Below are 20137 nucleotides of genomic sequence, written 5' to 3' on the forward strand. Positions count from 1 at the left end.
TGCAGACACTCCAATCGAGACGAGTGCAGGCTCGGAGGAAGGGTTGGCAGGAGACGACAAGCAAACCTCACACCTGAGCCGCGTCGCTCGCGAGGGAGGGAGAGGAGGAAGGGGCAAATTGAGCATGAAATTCAATCGGTCGCCCTTCCCTTCCCCATCGACGTACATAATATACAGTATGTACGGAGCGATCGCTTTTGTTTTCGTGGTGCACGCGATTCCATGCATATAATATATTTTATATACATATTGTGTACACGATGCGAGGGTGTTGCAGTCTGTCGATTTTAAACGCGGGAATACCGACCATTGTGTTCCACTCGACACTGTCGTCGGCGCCTCTGAAACTCTAGAAACGATTTGTACACTTTTTTTTATTCCTCCATACATGTACAAAGATCTCCCCGAGCAAAAGTGTCGCTGTTGGTTCGCGCTAAAAGACGGAGTCGTGTAGTATACGGTCACGATAGACAATTTTATACAAACAATGTATAAAATAAGCTTAAAAAATAGGGGACGGGGGGGCGAATCGTACATAGCGGGTTTATTAGCAGTAAGAGGGGAACGCGAGCCGATCGCATTGCCTGCGGTGATTATACGTTGCGATAAAGGTTGCGCAGACAACACTTTTTTTTTTTTTTTTTTTTTTTAATTTCATGAAGGAGTTTATATATATTTATACAAATGGCAATCAAATTGTCCCTCTCTACCTCTACTTTGCAGTTGTCACGTTGCGCTGCAAATGTGCTCATTTCGCGGGACGTGGCGCAATTTAAATCACGTTTCGCTCGTTTGATGGGCCTCTCGCTGCTCCTGCGCTTTGGCTCGCTCGCTTCTGTGCAAGTGTGCGCGAAATCGCGTGGAAAATAAAATTGTTTTTTATCCAACTCTCGTGGGGGAAAAAAAAAAAAAAACATTTTCACCCCACGACTGATGCTCGTTTAATTACAGGAGACGTGGTGGTTTCAAGTTCGAGTTTGTACGGCCAATTTGACGATTTCAGTTACTTTTCGCGTAAATTTTGAAAATAAAAATCCATGGAGCCATACATACTCGACGAGTTGAGTTTCGCACCGCATGTACCTGCACAAGAGTGTATTTTTATCCAAATACAATGCTTTTTCCTCTCGTTGCGGAGTTGGACGAAATATAATGAATTAATTTTTGTTTTGTTTTACTACTAAGTACAGCTCCTCCAAACTCTTTGATGCCTCGCGCCAATGTTCCCCCTTTCCGTACACTGTAGTCCAACGAAGAAAGGAGAGAAGGTATATACATACACAAGACACTATCGATTCCGGGCGGCTAAGTGAAATATCGCGAGACATCGCTCACAGCGTATACATACACACACGTGCGCTCAAACTACTCCCCGATGGGCAATTATGCGGCCTAGACGTTTATCGCGAGGGCAACAGCGAATTAGCATGGGTAATTGATACGTGTGCGTTCCGCCGGCGATTTATTTTAACTTTCGCGTCGCAGTGTTCAGCAGGCGACTGGCTCGTACTATCTGGCAACGAGTAGTAGTGACTCTAAATCCGTTTTGTTACGGATGGTGACGTGTGGTGATGCCGATCGGAAGATTTTCTTAGTTCAATTGTCGCCAAATGGATCGTTATATTGTCACGATTACTTAAAGTAAGATTTATTTGCGTGGGTGTATAATTATTGAGGGAAGAAAAAAAAAGTCTTCAGCGAACCACAGCAATCGCATGACTATGTCGAGTTTCCAGTCCGAGATAAACGCCAAAAATTAGTCGAAAGCGACGCGGGCACACGATGAGTTCCCGTCCTCTTGTGGGTATGGTCTCTTCCCTCTCCCGCAAAGAGTGGCGCGCGATCACGTATTCCACGACGCCGTTGTCTCTTTTGTTCCCTTCGATTTCTTTTCCCTTTCCCGATTTCTGCATTCGATCCGTCCCGGCTACTGTAAACGCGGGCAAATCGGAAAACTTTCTCCCGCGAAGCTTCCGTGTACACGAGTAGCGAAAAAAAAAAAAAAAAAAAATCGAAAAAATAGTACCCGCTTGAAAATGGGATGGAAATTTTTCTCCTTCGCAGATCGAATCTCTCGTACTTGTATACTCCCTATTTTTCTCATCGACGGGGGCCATCTGAGATAATTTCCTGGTTGTAATAACGCGTGTACGCCAACCCTATTTATCGAGTAATTGTTCGCCTGTATCAAGAGTACGCATCTGTACACACATACGCGAGCTGTGCGCCCCAATAATAATCACTACACGTGAAATTGGTCCGATTGTTTTTTTTTTTTTTTTTCTCTTTTTTTCCTTTTACCGATTCATCCACCGCTTTATATGGTGTCTTGTTAATGTCTTTGTTTGCAAGCAGTGCGTGACGCGTTACCAGTAGTAACTTATGTGTTCAAACGTATGGCGCTCACCTGTTTGTAAATCGCTTCTCGATCCGAGTCTGAATCGTCCACTTCCGGCTCTGAAGAGCAAGAAAAATAGAATCGGTGTATTATACGGTAATTCACTGATTGTGCATTATTCTGGTATATAACAGTACTTAGAAGCTATGTACTTATGTATGTATAGTAGCAGCGGAAAACCTCTCGTGATGAGTGGACGACTGATGTACTTATGGTAATGGCACGGGACAAGAAAGCTATCGAGTTGTGTTTTGTGTGCATGTGTCGAACTTGCTATGGTGGGGCTTGGCGCGTCGAAAGGGGAGCGGACAGTTTTGGTGACTCATCGAGAGGTCTATTGGCTTTGGTGAAGGGCTTTAATTTTTCAATTTTTTTTTCTTCCTAATTTTAAATCTTATCGTTTTCTCCAAGTTATTCGACCGAATGTTTAAAAAATCAAAATGAAAATATTGATGAACAAGAGTCGCGAAGAAACTCGTAGAGTTGCCACTAATGGCTGAGTATAGAAATTATGCTGGCGAGAATACGATGCTCGACCGAGAGAAAGAAAAAAAAAAAAAAAAAAGACCTGAATCATCCCACGCTTTCCTGTGAAAATACACTCAAGAGTCACTGTGGACGATCGGCGCGTGGTCGCCGCTGCTTTACTTTGAAATTGCGGGAGGGATGAATATTTATCAACTCATCTGCATATACGTTCATATACTTATGAGTTTCAATTGTTTTGTCCTTTTTTTTTTCTTCCGCTCGGTTTTGTCATCACATAATATATAACGTATCCCTCCGTCGTCACGTAACACTTTATCCTTGCGCTAACGTGCGCCCATTAAAAAACTTCCCGATAGCATAATAAACTTTTCTATTTCTGCACACGCGTTATGTATACCTACGTATAATTAACTTTAATTTTTGCGGTACATCGATGCCTTCTTCTATTGTCCATTGAAATCATATAATATACTATACGTATGGCGACAATTAGACAAACGGTAAAATAATATCTGAATAATGTTATTACCTGTAATGGAACATCGATAAAGTTTTACGGGAGCATTGTGGGAGAAAGGCAAATTGTAACGATGATGATGATGGAAAAAAAAAAAAAAAAAAACTCGAGGAGAAATGATGCGCGATACCGGAGAGTCTAATTACACGCAACATTGTCCCGAAGAGAAAAATGAACGTGGCTTCATTGCGTTCTTGAGAAAATCCTTCCAATGTCTCCTGTTCTGTGTACGTGTACGTACACATCGTGTGGGAGTTTTTTTTCTTCTTTACTTTAGATAAATCGCGACGTTTAGGAACTATATTATTTATTCCCCCGGAACGAAGCAAGAAAGTTTTCCACGAAACGCTGATTTTTCACTGCGTTTATCAAACGCGTGCAGTAAAACCACCGGATCGAAAGATTATACCCATCACACACGTACACACAAGCGCGGATGAGATTCCTCGGATACTTTACGTCTTAATTTGTTGTAAAAATACCCCGCATAGCTCCGATGAAACGAAAGTCATTTGAAAGGCCATCTTCCCTCCTACGGAACAATACACACGTAATAAGAGTTTTGTGACTCAACTGTACGCTACACAAGCGCGTACGTGTGGGTAAAGGCCGTTCGTTTCCTTTTAACGGAGCTCCGTATAGGCGTACAACACACACGTCTATCTACTCCTGTTTCGCGAGTTTCTAGCGCAAAAATATACGTACCATGCACCTACACGTACCGCGAAGTGCTCGCTTTCTCGTCGTCCACCGCCAACAAATCCTTTTTCCCATTTGCTCGCCTCGGATAGATCACGAATACGTAATGAGAACTTATCTTTTGGAAGGTGGGGGGCAAAAAAAAAATTATTGCTACAAAAATACACGTGGAACGTAACACTTTCCCACATGGCAGGTATCACGATTAGTTTGCGGGAAAAATCGTTCATTCCGAAAGAGAGTTGGGCGAAAAAAATAATGTGTACGTACGAACCCTCGATGTTCCGAAGGGGTGTCGAAGAAAAACCTCGTAAGCATACAGGTTGAGCGAAAGTCCTTCCAGAGTGTGCATGTACTATTCTCCATCCCGTATATACAATGTTTGCTTCGTGTGGTAATTCGAATCAGCGCCACCGGCGAGGATAATCTTCATATACGTGTACTTATAATTTTGATGCGAGGACTTTTTTATTATTATGGAGGATAAAAGTTTGAGTGACAGAAGACGACAGGAGTCGAAAAAATTGAGCAAAGGAGCTAAAAAAGCTTGGTGCCTAATGGAAATACTTATTTGGCAAACTGAGCTATTTTCCTCCTGTAGCCCGGCTTCGAATACTTTATTTTTTGAGGTCGTAAACATATCATAAAAATCTTGAACTTCCTGAATGGATTGCAAACTCCACGTACGTATATACCTACGGCTTGGCTCTACTCGTTATGAAAGAGGAGCAGGTGATGGCATCCTCTTGTTGTTTTAGCGATAAGATTAAAGTTGCATAAAATGGACTGAGATACTGGAACAAAAGACCAGTTTGGGGCAATTTAACTTGGTAGTCGTGAAAGTTACGAGGCACTGTAATATTTTTACGAGCTCTTTTGAGTGTTCAATGTTTTCGACTGATTTTTTTTTTTTTTTTTTTTTTTTTACGACTACTATGTAAATACAACTGATTGTAATGGGTTTTCAGATAGTAAATTATGTACCATAGTTATACCATTACTGTTTTGTGACACTTTACGTTAATCCCATAGTGAAAAAAAAAAAAAAAAGCCTACCACTTTGAAGGAGAGCGTTTAAACTTTTAATCTAAAATCATTTATCATGTTTACCACTCTTAATCCAAATAATTTGAATGAGAGAAATAGAAGTCAAGTTCAGATGCCATAAATTTTACATTGTCATTGTGCACAAAGAAACATGTCGACTAGCATGACGCAGTTGGTAAAATGTATACCCAAACAGCTGACGCAGTCTCCTTATAGGTCCGAGAGTGGTGCCCATAATGAGTATAATATATCAGGGCAGCACGTACACCTTTCGATAAAAGTATGAAAAAATACTTGAATGAATCAAATACTTACTTGATTTCGTACACTGAGGAAGTGTTACTTTCTTTTGTGTATATAAATGAAGCATTGCATGTTTCGGTGGACGAAAATTTTCTCTCCACCAGTGACGAACGGGTAAAAAACAAAAGCGTTTTAGAGAACCAAAGATACTTTCATTGCCAGCACTTTCGAAAGGAAGAACAATTTGAACATCTCCCGCGCAGCTAAAAAAAAAAGGGAGGGAAAAAAAAAGCACACGCGAGCCGTGCTTTCGATTTCAACGCCTACGTGCTCCGGAGCAAGGTCGATTGCTCGACACGTCCCTCTCGCAGGTGAAAATAACCTTTGGTCCGAAAAAACACCTGCTTTCCCTACGATCTCTTTTCGAGCGCATCCTCTCTTTTTCGCGCCGACCCTGTCACTCGACGTAGAAAGACAGAGACAATGGGTACACTTGAGAGCGAGTCTCGGCTTAGCGCGGAGATGAAGATCGCCGGTGCATTGTATTGTACCATAGCTTCAATAAATAGTGTGGTCTCTAGAGTCTATGTGTCTTGTAAATTTTTTTTTCCAAAGGGTGAGTTTAGCCATAGAGACGAGTTTTAATCCGAGGGTCCGAAAAAAGGTCAGGACAGAGCCACAGTCAAAGGGTTCAAAGGTCCCGTGTATAATTATATGCGTACTAGTACCCATTGTATATACGCAAACGTGAAATGTGTCTCTGCGAAGGTTTTGGACGAGTGAAGAAGAAGGATAAAATAAGGATCGAAAGGTATCTTTGGGGTATGGGATTAAGAATATGCCGGGGACAAAGAGGACACACGCGTGAGAGCTTGGTGGGATGGTACTCGTCGGCTCTCTAGTGTCATCAAGAAGGGAGGACGATCTCTGATATTGAGATATGACATAGTCATTAGAAAAAAAAAAAAAAAACTTCAGATGCCTGGAAGTCAGCTATCCATGTATTTCATTCATTTGATTGATGTCAACATTTAGCATAATTGCGGGCCTCGAACCTTCATCCATGACGGCACGAGCCGTCATAGGTCAGAACGAATCCGCTTTTCGCTGTCAACTGAGCTGTTCAGTATCGTTCCGGAAGTGCATATAGGAAAGTACAGTGGATTTGATGATTCTGTCAGTCAAGCCAAAACGTTTGCTCAGTTAAAAAGTATACTCATATCATAGACTTTATCTCTGATTATTTTTTTTCTTAACGAGAAACCTATCAAAATTTCTTCAACACAATCTCATATGATCATCAGCTCAGTAACACTTCACTTGTGTCACATCCCTTGGTGCTGAAGAAAAATATCCCAAGGAGAAAAAGGATCCTCTTCCTCATAATATCAATCAAAACTCAACCAATTACGAAAAAAAAAAAAAAAAAAATCGCATCACGCTCGCGTGCTTTCCACAACCCAAAACATATAGAGCATATACCGTTGAGTAGCATCACGGTGGTATGCGGTGTATTTACTGCAACTGCATCCCACGCGCTCAAATAGCAAGTACACTCACAATGCATGGAAAACTAGGTTTCTTGAAATTGCAAAAAAAAAAAAAAAAAAAGAAAAAAGAAAAAAAAGTATTAGGCGAGCGCGTGCCCCACGACAACGGATTAGGATATCGAGGTCTCGGTCTCACTCTCGGCTTTTGTCTTTTCTCTCCCGCGTATATAATTGATGTTAACCGAGTGTATGTGTGTATGCAACGACAAACGAACGCACGAGCGATGACAGATTCGCAAAAAATTGAGAGAAAAAGAGAGAGAGAGAGAGGGACGAGGGTAACCTACCCACTGCATTTTAATACATCGGTGTAGCTGATGCGCGTGGAAAGGGAATCTACCTACTTTTGGTATGTGGGCCGTCACATGCCGTACGCCCGCTACCGCGGCTTATATTCCACGGGGAACGGATACACGTCACGAGCTCGCGAGTCCTCCGTGTACCTACATATACACCTCATATTATTGTTATACCGTCTATGCTGTTTGTTTGCTCGCGTACGTGCGATTCCGTAAAAAATTGCCAACTGTACTTTCGTTACCAAAACAATGAAAATGGGAAGAAAAAAAATCATGGACCGGTTGACAATAGAAATTAACCTTAACCAAGGGACCCTCATCAGAGCTTTGATGTGTGATTGAAATGTGTGTTTGTTAAACTGCCAGTAAATTTGTATCCCCACAGATAAGATTTGGAAGCTCTGTTGGAAAGAGCTACTTGTACTTATAAGCTGTTGAAGCAAACAAAACTTCTTTGTTACTTTAAAACACAGCCTCCAAAAGGTGCGTCACACCCACTATGTATAAAAAAAAAAAAAAACCAACTCTCTTTTCTCAACTTCGCTGAAAAAAAATAAGATCAAATGACTTTTGATGGAACTAGTCGTATATATGGCCGCGACAGCGACCGAACCAAGATACACGAAGGAAAACAATGGACTGTCGCTCGGCTGCAGCTCTCCGCGCGCGCAATTTCACTTAACTTTCGCTTCTAATTAATTGGAAGCGTTTTGATTATACCGCCGCTCGTGGAAAACACACAGACACTGTACGTGTGTACCCAATATTACTTGGGGGGGGGGGGGTATCGGACACGCGTACCTAGCTAATCACCTTGAAAGAGTATACACAACGCAACATATACGTAAAAGATCGTGCGTGTGTGCACTGGGCAAGGCAAACACGTGGGGGTGTAGGAGGAATAAGGGATCGGCACACCGGTGTACCGATAAACTGGGCAGAGTCCGGCAGAGTCGAGCGGTGGGCTGTAGCGTGCGCGTTGAACATACATCCAATGCATATAATGTATATACGTACGCTGCACGGGGTGAAAGGACTTTTGTGCAGGGCAGAGAGAGAGAGAGGAAAAGGAGGGGCTGGATTGTCGTGTGCGCACATGGAAAAGAGATTCCTTGCGATTGTTGTTGCCGTTGGCACGTGGCTCTACAATTTTTGTTTCCCTTTCTTTCCTTCTCTTTTGTATATATATTAAATTAGTTGATCAGCGGTACTTATAAAGCCCCGTTTCGAGCGACTTTGATCGCGGAAAGATATCGTGTGTGTATGTAAGGGCGGGGAGAAAAACACGCGGCGGGGCAGATCGACGACACGAGGGTGTGTGCTTTTACCGGGGTTTTAAAACATTATTTCCCCGGTACGGCTAATTAGGCTTATTAAAATGGAAAAACGAGGTCGCGATAAGCCAATGTGCGGGGGAAAAAGAATTTTTTCCTTTGTTTCGGTTGATTGGAGGAAGAAAAAAATAAAAGTAATTGCTGGTATGCTTCGATTGACGATTCCTTCAAGGTAACAAATATATTGCAGTGTGTATATAGTTACAATTATACCAGTGCACAGAGCGATGGCCTCGGGATACGGGACGTTTTATCATTGAGAGTCAAACAAAAGCTCGTAAAAACAAAAAAAGCAAACAAAAAATATTTTTGTCCCTTACTTTGTGTTGACAAACAGTAGAGGAAACGCGATATAAAAAAAAAAAAAATCGACAGCGGCAAAACCACGAAAACACTATACATCCCCTGGAAGTCGCGGGGCTGATCGAGAAGTTAGCTCGACAATTAACCAGCGGGATCTGTCCGCCTCCTCCTCAGCTGCACTTTGATCCAGAAATAAAAACAAAAAACAAAAAAAATAAAACAAAATACACCCCATATAAGGACCTGGTGTACACCTCCTTGCAAGCGCGTGCCGCTTCGAGAGAAAAAGGAAAACGGAGCCGCGTCGCGTCGTGCCGGCTCTCACTCTCGGTTTCTGTCGGCGTCGTTTGTCTTTAAGAAGGAGGGCGAAAAAAAGCCGCTCGAATCGAAAAATAGAGACACGCCGGTGCACACACGAAACATCGACTATGTATACCTATACAATGTACTCTCTCTGGGACGGATTGCGCCGGCGATAACGAGAGGAGAACAATGTGTGGGCTCGTGGGTCGGGAGTCGAGAGATCCTTTTTGTGTTTCCTTCTTCAAATTTTTATCACGGCGCGCAGGTATATGAGACAGCCATCGAGGAATTTTATCGTTTTCGTTGCAAATGATGAAATTTTAATGCAAATGCAAAAGTGCGGAAGATCACGGGGTTTCTGAAAACCATAGGATCGAAACATGGGGATAACAAGGAGAGACTCTCGTAACAAAGTGATACGTTTTAATTTGTACGTAATGCAAAAGGTATAACAAACGCACACCCGTCAGTGGGTGGGATTTCTTCGAAGTGCTATGTGGCACTCTGGTGGTTATAACATTGTGGTCGAGGGGAGATAGCGATCGCTCTGGTGTCCTGCAGCTGCTGGACGTTCTGGCAGTTCGATAATTTAAGCTACATAATTACGAAGGATTTTTTTTTCGTCCAACGCGCCAATCCTCTTGAATATTTTTGCGAGATTCATTTTTTAATGAATTTCTGGCTTGGGAAATTAACAATTCAGTTTGATATTGAAAAGCCCTCCTTATAATAACTGGTACTAATTAAAACAGAACTTGTATCACATAGTTTTTTTTTTTTTTTTTTTTTTTTTGTGTACTAAATTTTCCTTCTGAAGCATTAGTGTAAAAGAAAAAAAAAAAAAAAAAATCAATACTATTCCACTCCTACTCCCTCGTACATTTAGGTACACGCGATGATGGTTCTCTCGGCACATTCACGTTCACGGCAGTTTCGAATAAAGGACGAAACAGTTGCACGGAGTAAACAACCAAAAGTTTCGTATTTAAAGCGTGTTTTCGTGCAGTGGTACCTCCCCGTGGCATGAAATAAAAAAAAAAAAGTTTTTCAATTATAACGCAGAATAGGAGGAAGAGAGAATGCGCTGTCACTTTTTATGCATCAAGTTCCATTAAGCCACCGTGGCTGCCTGCAGGAGTTTACAAATTCGCATTGCAACCCGAGACTCTACACGAGATCGGCTCATTAGGAATTTGTCGTTTTCGCGCATGATGTCGAGTTTTACTTTGCACACCTGGGATTCTTGTTAGCGACGGGTGTGAAAAAAAGTTTTTGTTTATTCATTGGTTTTTTTTGTCCTTTTACAGTGATATCAGATTCGTCGAAATGAAAATTAAAAAAAATACAGTATAACACCGACGCATACGAGAAGGTGGCTAAATTGACCAAAGATTCGGTGACTGAAATATGAAAGCAATGTAAGATGATGCATTGGTATTCCCAAGAGAAAGAAACCCCCTGGAGTGGGTATAAAAAAATAACTTTCACAGTCGTCGAGAGCATCAATTACAATTTAAGGGATATTGACCGATCGAAGAGCCCCTACGTGCGTGCATTTTGCATCGATTGGTGCGACGACATTCCCAATCCAACCCCATTATACTCGGCGTGAAAAAATATCCGCAGTCCATTTCATTACAAAGGCGGGAAGAGCATTTGGTCCTTTTTTTGTGGGATGAAATTTATTGCGTACGATTAATTTATTTTTACAATTTACTGCACGTGTGTACAAAACTATAAATCTGTTTCACCTTTCACTTTTCAAATTCCATTTGGTTTTTAATACTAACATTTGTCATAAACCACTTATTCACACATAACTGATTAATAATTCGTAACATTTCTTGCTTTATTGAAAGGGAATATTTTAATGTACATTGCAATGAGTTGCATTACTGAAATTTTTTTCACATTTTTATAGACCGTCATGACAACAAAAAGACAATCACCAACTTGAAAATGAACGTTAAAATAGTTACGGGAAAAAAGAAATTGTACAAAGTGCGTCTGGAACAAAAAAAAAAAAAAAAAAAAACGCTTACACCAAATTCCTTTATCATTTTAGTATACCTTTTAATCATATATTTAAGGATTTTTACGTCATCTTATTACTCGTAGTCTCGAACACATTATCGTTCAGCTAACCAACACCATACACGGCTGTAACCACTGAGGTACTCGACAACTGACAACGAGACGTTTAATTAAACCTGTTGGCACTTATTTATTACAATATACGGCAAGCAAGTGGCAAGTGAGTAAATCATTCGCAATTCCTAGTGAAAAAAAAATTTTTCCAATAAATCAAACGATCGAGTTAAATGCAGAGATGAGCACCCCATAGGCCGAAATTCCAAGCCAAATCGAGAACAATATAATACAAGTTATAAGCGTGTCTGCATTATTCGCTCCGACGTAGCCCCCCCCCTGCCAGCTCCCGTACACCTCTTCCCTCCCTTTGTAATATACCTCTCAGACTCCCGGCGCGCTCCTAAGAGCCATAAGTATACATACACACATATATATTTGTATCGCATTCTACTTATACGATGCACCTCTCGCGGGGCGAAGGGGAGTCAAAAGGGTTCAGCCGGTTATAAGAGCGGGTGTACACATAAGTGGTAGCCGGTCGAACGAGAGGGCAGAGATGCACCATGTTGTACTCCCCCTTGCATATAGCCGCATGCACTGCACGCACGTTATATTTGTGTGTGTACATACATATATATATGTACTGATGTGTACGTGTATTCGCGACGCAGGTAAAAAGATTTATGAGGGCTATCGGGGGTGGCGGAGGAGAAGAGACCGGCAGTGGCCGTGCGGTTCGTTGTTCCCCATACATACGCTATATGTAGGTACATATGTGCCTAGTGCATTATATTGATGCTGACCCGGTGCAATATATATATGTCCAGTGGTTTGTTTGTGTGTCGCAGGTCAGGCCCGCGGTTCATGGTCAGCCTCCTTTGCGGCGACCCGGTAAGTATCTATACGTGTATAATATACACCAACGTGTAAGAGCTGCGATTACCGATTTTAGCGAGGGGGGGGGGAGGGGAGGCATAAACGGTGTACTTCTGCAATGGTGGCACGGGCAGAGGAGATCGATACGGTGCGCCACACCTTGGGGAGCGAAGAGCCTATAATATATGAGGTGTCTGTTTATTCGCCTTTTTTCTTTGTTTTCGTCCAAACGATCGGTAATTCTTTCTTTCCTTTTTTATAGATTCACAAGTGAGAGGATATAATTGAAATTTTAAATGTTTCCGGAAAAAGTTCTCGCGACCAAACACCTGTTATACGTCACACGGTATACCTCGTACGCGCTGTATACCTATAATTGCAGAGCCGCGGCTCAATTAAACAAGTATATACTTTTGCAAATCGAGGGGGGGGGGGTAAAGCTCCCCGGCGCAACCAGAACCATCAAACGCGGGGAATAGATGGCCCGTAAAAACGCAAGTTTACACATCCGATTGGACGCGCGCGCGCGAGCGAAATAAAGTCCCCCAAGCGCGTAAGCCGATCCCGAGCGAACGTAAGAAAGTGCGTAAGCCAAGCGATGCGAACGAACGAGCCGAGGGAGTCTCGAATTACACCCACTCGGCGACGACGCTCGATTTGTCAAACGAGATAAGCCGCGGTACACCTTTTTACAATAAGAGTCCACGTTAACTATATATGTATATATCTAACACGATTTCACGCGAGTCAATGACGCTCTTTTTTTTGTTTTGTCATCCATCCGATGGTTTATTTTTCACGGGATTGTAGAACGGGATGTTTACAGATGGGCCGCTGGTGGTCATTGTGGATTGCGTTACGAGATACATAACTGCCCAAGTTTTATTTTTATACCACGTACACTCTGTTCATTGAAGTTGAGCATACAATGTATAAACTCGCGAAGAATGACTTATCAGCGAAAGTGAGACTTGGCAGTTTTAGAAGAGCGACGATACGTACACGGTACCGAGAACCGATTTTTGTTTTTCCGAGTATAAGACTTCATTTTTCGTTTCTTCTGGTGCATGAGTTTGGAAAAATAGTGACATTTTAAGGGCAATGATCGGTTAAAAACTCATCACGAATGATTTAATAAAAAAAAAAAGCTCGGGTGGGGATAAACGCTGTTGGCAGAAACACGAGCCGATCGACTTAACGATCTTTCCTTCGATCTATCGTAGTTTTTTTTGCTCTTGCACGCAGCTTCTGGGACGATGAGGTTTTTTTACGAAGCCGAAACTAGCAGACAAACTCCAGTAGTGATACTTGCAGGCATACCTTCCCTAACTTAGTAAAGTAAAGGGGTACCTGATGTCTCAGTTTTATGGGTATACCCCAAGTAGAATTTGTTACTTGACGGTGCCGGTGCTGCAATTTGTCTGCTGGTTTCCGCTTCATGGTTTTGTTTTGTCATTTGAAACTTTCAATCGATGGCAATAATAATTATTTCTGTATGGCACGAAAATGTATTCCATAAAGAAGATTTGCAGAGGGTTGATGTTTTCATTGAGTCACTTTAAAGCGTAATACACTTACTTTATCAGAATCAAGACGCGAAGAAAAAAAGCGCCTTACAGGCGCCTCTCGGCTGGCATCTCGCGCGCACAATTATCGTCCAATTAGCAGAGGCTCACGATAATCACGCGATCTCTTATACGGTACCCGACTCTGTGTTACTCTTCGTTACAAACGAAGCCGGTGGACGCATCATCGCATCATTTCGTGTATTCAAAACAGCCAGATTTTTTCGCTCAATCAGCACGAGGTGATCGATTGACTGTGGAGCAATGATCATCCGTGTGAGTATGAAATAAAGCTTTTCAACTTTATGATTGATATGATAAACCATCGGACTTCCAACAGCTCCAAATCTACCAACGCGAACGAAAAAACAATAACATCGCTGTGCGGCAAATACAAGTCAACCGATCGATCTATGCAGTTTGCCGGCGCGTCTCACATAATTTGGTGCCGATTTTTGCGGTGTGTATATACATATATATATAGGTAATTTTAATCCCCCCCTCGCCTCTTCGTACAGGTATAAAAGACTCGCGTCCCGTCCGTTAGATCCCCGTGTGCAGGACCTACCTCCCTGGTATATACGGTAAGCGAGGCCCCGTTTGTTGATCCGCCGACTCTTCGCATCGGTAGTACTTGCAGGATATTATATGGAGGAGCGTGTAATTGTCTCGTGCCAGCGGAGCCGAGCGCGTTATTGTGTCAGCGATGTTTTGCGCGAGAGGGAGACCAGAGCTGCAGCTTACGTCGTTACATATAGTACCTATCATCTTTTCATCTTCTATAGCTCTCGTCTCTTTTTATTGTTGTTGCCGGCGCTTCGTTGCCCCCCTTGTATATTACCTGTGTACACTTTTTTTTTTTTTTTTATCTATACACGATTCGATCGACGAGTGCAATGCGAGGTCTTTTAAGTGGAAAAAAAAAATGCGCGCGTCGCACATGTTAAATAGCCGAACGAAAGCGAGAAACGACAAGGCAGTACGTGGAGTAAGTAAGTATACAGTTGTAGGATTTTTGAATTATTAGAAAAGTATAAATAGATACATGCGACACTGTTGTCAAGTATATACGTGTACTCCCTGAGAAAATTAATATCTCGAGCGAGGGAGCAATGGAAGAGCGTTTGCAATATATATATACGCGCGTGTGTGCATGTACATAAGAGCCGGATCGAATTACTGTTCGCTCTCTCTGTAACTGTATGTAGCAAACGGAAAAAAAAGAAAGAAAGAAATACATGTCCGTGGGTTCCCACGAGAATTAAATGATCGGCATTAGGCTTCATTAATTTTAATTCAATCGCGTGGCTCTATGACGGCGCAGTGCAGTGTACACATACAGTGTCGACAGTAGCTGATGGAAAGGAAGTTCTTGTCATTTTGCTTGAAAAGTTTGTATACTACCCATCGGATGCCCATTGCTTTTTCTTTGAAACCGAGGGACGATGTGGCAATCGGCGGTTGTTTGGACCAATACCAACCATACACTAACAATATAAGTGTATACATTAGTCGTTAACGCTGATCTTCCCTTGGTTACATGACTCACGAGTACATCTAATATTAACACACAATGCGACACTGACGATTATTATCCCCTGAATATTCAAGAGGTAGCGATTTTCCTTTCTTTTTTCCTCCACCGGTTTCCAGGAGGCTCGTTGCGTTCAAACTATCCATCTTTCTCACAAATCTCACGTATACCCATTACATATACACGCGATTTGAGAAAAAAAATAAAATAAAATAAACTGTCAACAAAAGTCTACACATCCCAATCAATAGCCCTGCAGCAGCTGTTGCTCGTGCCCTCCGCGTATATGGAGACGGAGCAGATCTTATGCGACTCCGCCGCACAACTCGTACAGACGCCAAATTACCTTTGCATATATTGATCATTCGCGCGCTTCAAGGTATAATATATATACATGTGCCCAACGAGCGGAACAATGGCGCGCCCGGAAGAGCGGATAATGGGTAAGTAATGCGCGCGAGATCGACGTATACTTGCGGCTCTTAAGCGAGTGTCGTTGTTTTTTTTTATTTTTTGTCTGGCGGACGTATGGGGGCACGCGTGTAAGCGACGCGCTCGTAAATTCGCGCGAACGACCGGCAGGGAAGCCTCCACAGGTGGGATGCGACGACCCTCATTGGCTTTTTGTCCCGCCGATGTCTAGCTGTCGTTTCTACACTCGCGCTGCGGCTTTTCCCCGAGTCCTTTTTCTCTTTTGGTTCCCGGAGCAATACCGGAGATGGAAAAAAACAAAAAAACAAAAATAAAAACAAAAACAAAAAAAACTAATAGGTTACAGGTACAATAATGATAGCTTTTTAATAAGCACCGAAGCCTGGTCAGGGCAATTGGAGACCCACGGTTTACACAGCGTGGATGAAAAGATATAATTGTTTCTAATTGGGCGAGAGAGGAGGGTAAGGGTACTCGTGTGTGTGTGTGTATCCCGGGGTATTAGAAATTGCAGCGATTTACACGGCAGATACGCGCTTTTATGGCCGGGCACGTGAAATTTGATACACAGAATGCAGAAGGAGGTGGTGGCTCTCGGGGAAAGAAAAATGGCTCGAGATCGCGGGAGTGCGATTACGAGCTGCTGAATTCCTCTATCGACGTGTTTCATCTGGTTTCCAAAGTTCGGAGAGCCACTTTCACCCGATCCGGATTGTAACGCTCCATCGGCCGGGAGTTTGTGTACTTTTGATCCCTCGAACACCTGCGCTATACAAACATTTTTCTGGAAAAAACAAAAACGTACACCCATAATTATTTGTTTAACAATAATGTTTGCAACGGTTAAACATGACCCGTCAATAACACGATGAGGAAGAAAAAAACAAAGGGAGCAACGTCACGGAAGCTTCACAAGATAAGAAAACGAGATCGTCTTTTCCGAGGATCGCGTCGTTATTCCTAGCACGGCGTAAATCTCTCAGCTGTTGCACGCATACACCTGCAGGTATACATACACGTATTGGTCCGCCGAGAATTTATTTCCGATGCTCCGGCTAATGAGGAGACGCAACACGTGTGCAGCGGCGTAATGTACTCTATAATATACCCGTCTGAACGTGTGTTGCAAGCACACGCGCTTCGAATCTTGGGGTATAATATACCCATTTTGCATCTACACTATCTGCGGTTGCGGCTGAGTGTATAATTATTATACACACACGTGTGGCAAAAATTTATTTCATGAAGATGTTGCCGTAGGTGGCAGCAACGTGTTACTTTCAGTTTTCAATGCTTCATTGCTGTATCTTTGAATAGAAAATTGTGTGGTGTTAAGTTTTTCTCAATACAGTGACCAAAGGGCTGGACACAACGGCATTGGCTGTATAAACGACATTTAAACTGCAATATCCGTCCGACCGCAAAGATCGGGTGGTAGAGAGGCGATCGCAGTCGACGACTCAGGATCGAGTCTTACTTCGATACGTGAGTGAACTACGGTGATGGCACCCACAATATTATGTCAAAATGCTCTCTTAAAAATGTACCAAAGGGTACCAAGTATGATGGTCCCATTTTTTTTTTTTTTTTTTGACATAACGAAATTTCATGTAAAATAATACCTTAAGTAAATAGATGGATTCAAGTTATTTTATTTTTTATTTTTATTTTTTTTTTAATAAAAACTCTTTTTGCGTACCCAATCGCGTCTATTTGCCTTCATGCGACAATGTCATGCCTGTCTTAATTCTTGGTATAAAAAAACAAAACAAAAAGTAATTAAAAAACAATGGACGAGAAAAGACACTCGCCTCAGCTCGGCGTCCCAGAAATGTTTTCCCTCCGGCGCAATGACAAATTCACATAGCGCAGGCTTTACGGAAGGCCACGGCTGGGCGAGGCTCCGAAAATAAACCCCCTGTCGCCTTAATTAACACACCACTACTATACCTATGTACAAACATACAGCCGGTTGTGCCTGCATTGCACATCAGCGACCTCCACTCGTCTCGTCTCGTCTCATCAATTACTATTCCCCCCCCCCCTTGCGATCTATTTGTCAGATTGGGCACTCTTTGTTCAAGCGAGGAAATTAAACTTTTTCCCGCTTCCGCGTCCCACCTATTCGTCCCGGAAAAGTTGCACTTACCTTGCACGCACATAATAAGTGCAGTGAGATATCAAAGCTCGAAAAACAAAAAAAAAGAAAAAGCTAACAAAGTAAAGGATCAAAAGGGCGTGCATCGCTTACCGGTACGTTGTGTATTCCGAGTCGCACCTTGGAGTACTTTTTCATAAAGACCCGCCAAATGACGTAGGCCATGCTGCCGCCCTCCGCCAAACCCAAGGCGCGTCTTCTCCTCGTCAACTGGCGCTCGGACCGACCTCTCCCATCGTTCTCCTCCTCCTCATCCTCTTTGCTTCTTTTTTCACGATCGACGATGATTTTTTTCCTCACCCTCGCCCCCACGTTGGACGGCTTTTCTCTCCTCCGCGTCAACTGTAGCTATGCAGGAGGGCACTCGTGCGGTATGTACTACAACTCCGGGAGTACAGTGGCTTCCTGTTCTCTATGGGCTATGTGTGAGCGTCGATTACAAAAAGTGACGCCGCTAAGCCGATCTCCCCCTGCTGCTGGTGCTGCGTTTTGGAGAAAAAAAAAAAGAAGATTAGGTTTCGAGATGATTAAAGTTGATGCTTGTTTGCTTAGTCGTGCGGAAATTTCAATGTGCACTTGTTGGATTGGAAAGTTGTGCTTTTTGCCCGATCCGATAACGTTTTTTTGTATCTACTTAACGCGATACAATATATACACGACGATATACCGAGTTCGGTGCATTTCAAAAGTACTTTTGATACGTTCATACGTCGTCGTGTTGTGTGTATTATTGTTGGAAGGGGGGAAAAAAAACAACATGGAAAAACAAACGCGTCGTAAAAGTGCATGTCGCAGTGGTATTGAAATAAGCCTTTCTTTGAAACACAATACTCCCTGCCGTTTTATAAAAAATAAACCCAAAAGAACCATGTTCTGGTGGCTGGTACTGTGCGCCTAAGCCGAGCACAAATCGTTTCTCGCGTTTGTTTTTTCGTCTTCTGTACTTCGGGTCCCCTCTGTTGAGACTACAGTTCGAAATATGTATTTTTACGTCTTATTTCGTACTTCGACTGGTACGTCCCTTTCTTTCTTTGCGCCGCCATTTATTACGAAGCGAATGTGCGTTTCTTGGGTGCTGCAGATATTAACACGATTCGAAAGAAAAGACAGCTCGGATCGAGTGATCCGAAAGGGTTCGATCTTTCGGGACTTTTTCTTTTTTTACTGCTAGGAAATTAAAATAAATAAGCATTCACAAGAAACTTTTGTTGATATTCGGTTGTTGAGCAAACGTATATAGGTTTAAAGCAGCGATCTTACTTGTGATGCATGTGTGTACATACAGGATGACATCAATCAGACAACGTCTTATCCGCAACATCTTTGAAAAAGTAATTTTCCACGCGACCAGTCAACGCGAGAAAAGGTGCATAAAAGATCTTTTTTTTTTTTTTTTTTTTTTTTTTTCATAAACTCCTTTCTCATTTGCATGTGAATAAAAGTCTCTTCCGTGAACACATCCTCTCGTCTTCGCTCTCGTCGGCACAGACGGAGATCGAAAATTGTATAACTTGACGGTAATTCTTAAGCGGACCGATACCAATTTTGTCACTGGACGAGCGATAACGTTATTATTATTGGTATTCAACTCCTTCGCGTCTCAATGATGGATCAATATTACGTTATTCGCGAACTTGATTAAACCTACCTCTCATTAATACCGTGCGAGGTAAAAAAAATTGTACTGTACTTATAAGAGTGACGAGAAAGAAAACGTTACGCAATGGTAAATCCGCGCAGTACCTAACACTGTACATGTATAGCGGGCGCTTGGACGGATTTCAGCGATGATCGTGGCATTTTTCATTGTGTATAAGTGTAGTATAATAAACATCGCTGAGTGACCCGAGCTACTGTTACAAATAATATTATATAGATTTGTAATATGTAATACCGTGCGATTGACAGAACAATGAGCATGTGTTAGATGGGAGGCAATAACGATAGGGAGTATTGTTCTTTCGACTTAGTACTGTGTTATAATCGATATAACGAGAGAAATGAGCAATTAAATGGTCGATCAAATTACATTTTGTTGCCAAGACATTTTTTATCACGGTGTATCATCGGTACATCGTTTGTACGAAATTGCAGTTACTTTTTAATTTGATCATTGTTGGTTTCTTGCTATGAATCATTATGATAATTTTATATAAAGTCTAGAGTGATAAGAATTTTGTAAAATAAAAAATACAATCGATATAAATGCGGTTTTCTGTAACTGTAATAAAGAGGACGAGAAAAAATTATAAAGAATTATAGTAGCAAAATATTGAATTGATAAAATTTAAAATTTGGC

At 42.1% G+C, this 20137-nt stretch overlaps 1 protein-coding gene across 2 annotated transcripts in view; it reads right to left on the bottom strand.

The window, feature by feature from the left end:
• LOC106639464 (uncharacterized) overlaps nucleotides 1-18256 on the bottom strand; it is a 378265-nt gene extending 360009 nt beyond the window's left edge. For both annotated transcript variants that reach the window (XM_089598472.1, XM_089598471.1), the window contains exon 1: nucleotides 17932-18256. In XM_089598472.1, the coding sequence (XP_089454598.1) occupies nucleotides 17932-18003 (72 nt within the window). In that variant the 5' untranslated portion in view covers nucleotides 18004-18256. The remainder of the gene's footprint in view (nucleotides 1-17931) is intronic.
• Between the last annotated feature and the right edge of the window lie 1881 nt (nucleotides 18257-20137).

The sequence above is a fragment of the Copidosoma floridanum genome, unplaced genomic scaffold (genome assembly GCF_036245765.1).
Source record: "Copidosoma floridanum isolate Cflo_tuat_1 unplaced genomic scaffold, Cflo_Japanese_pri ptg000006l, whole genome shotgun sequence".
In the NCBI taxonomy this organism is placed as follows: domain Eukaryota; kingdom Metazoa; phylum Arthropoda; class Insecta; order Hymenoptera; family Encyrtidae; genus Copidosoma; species Copidosoma floridanum.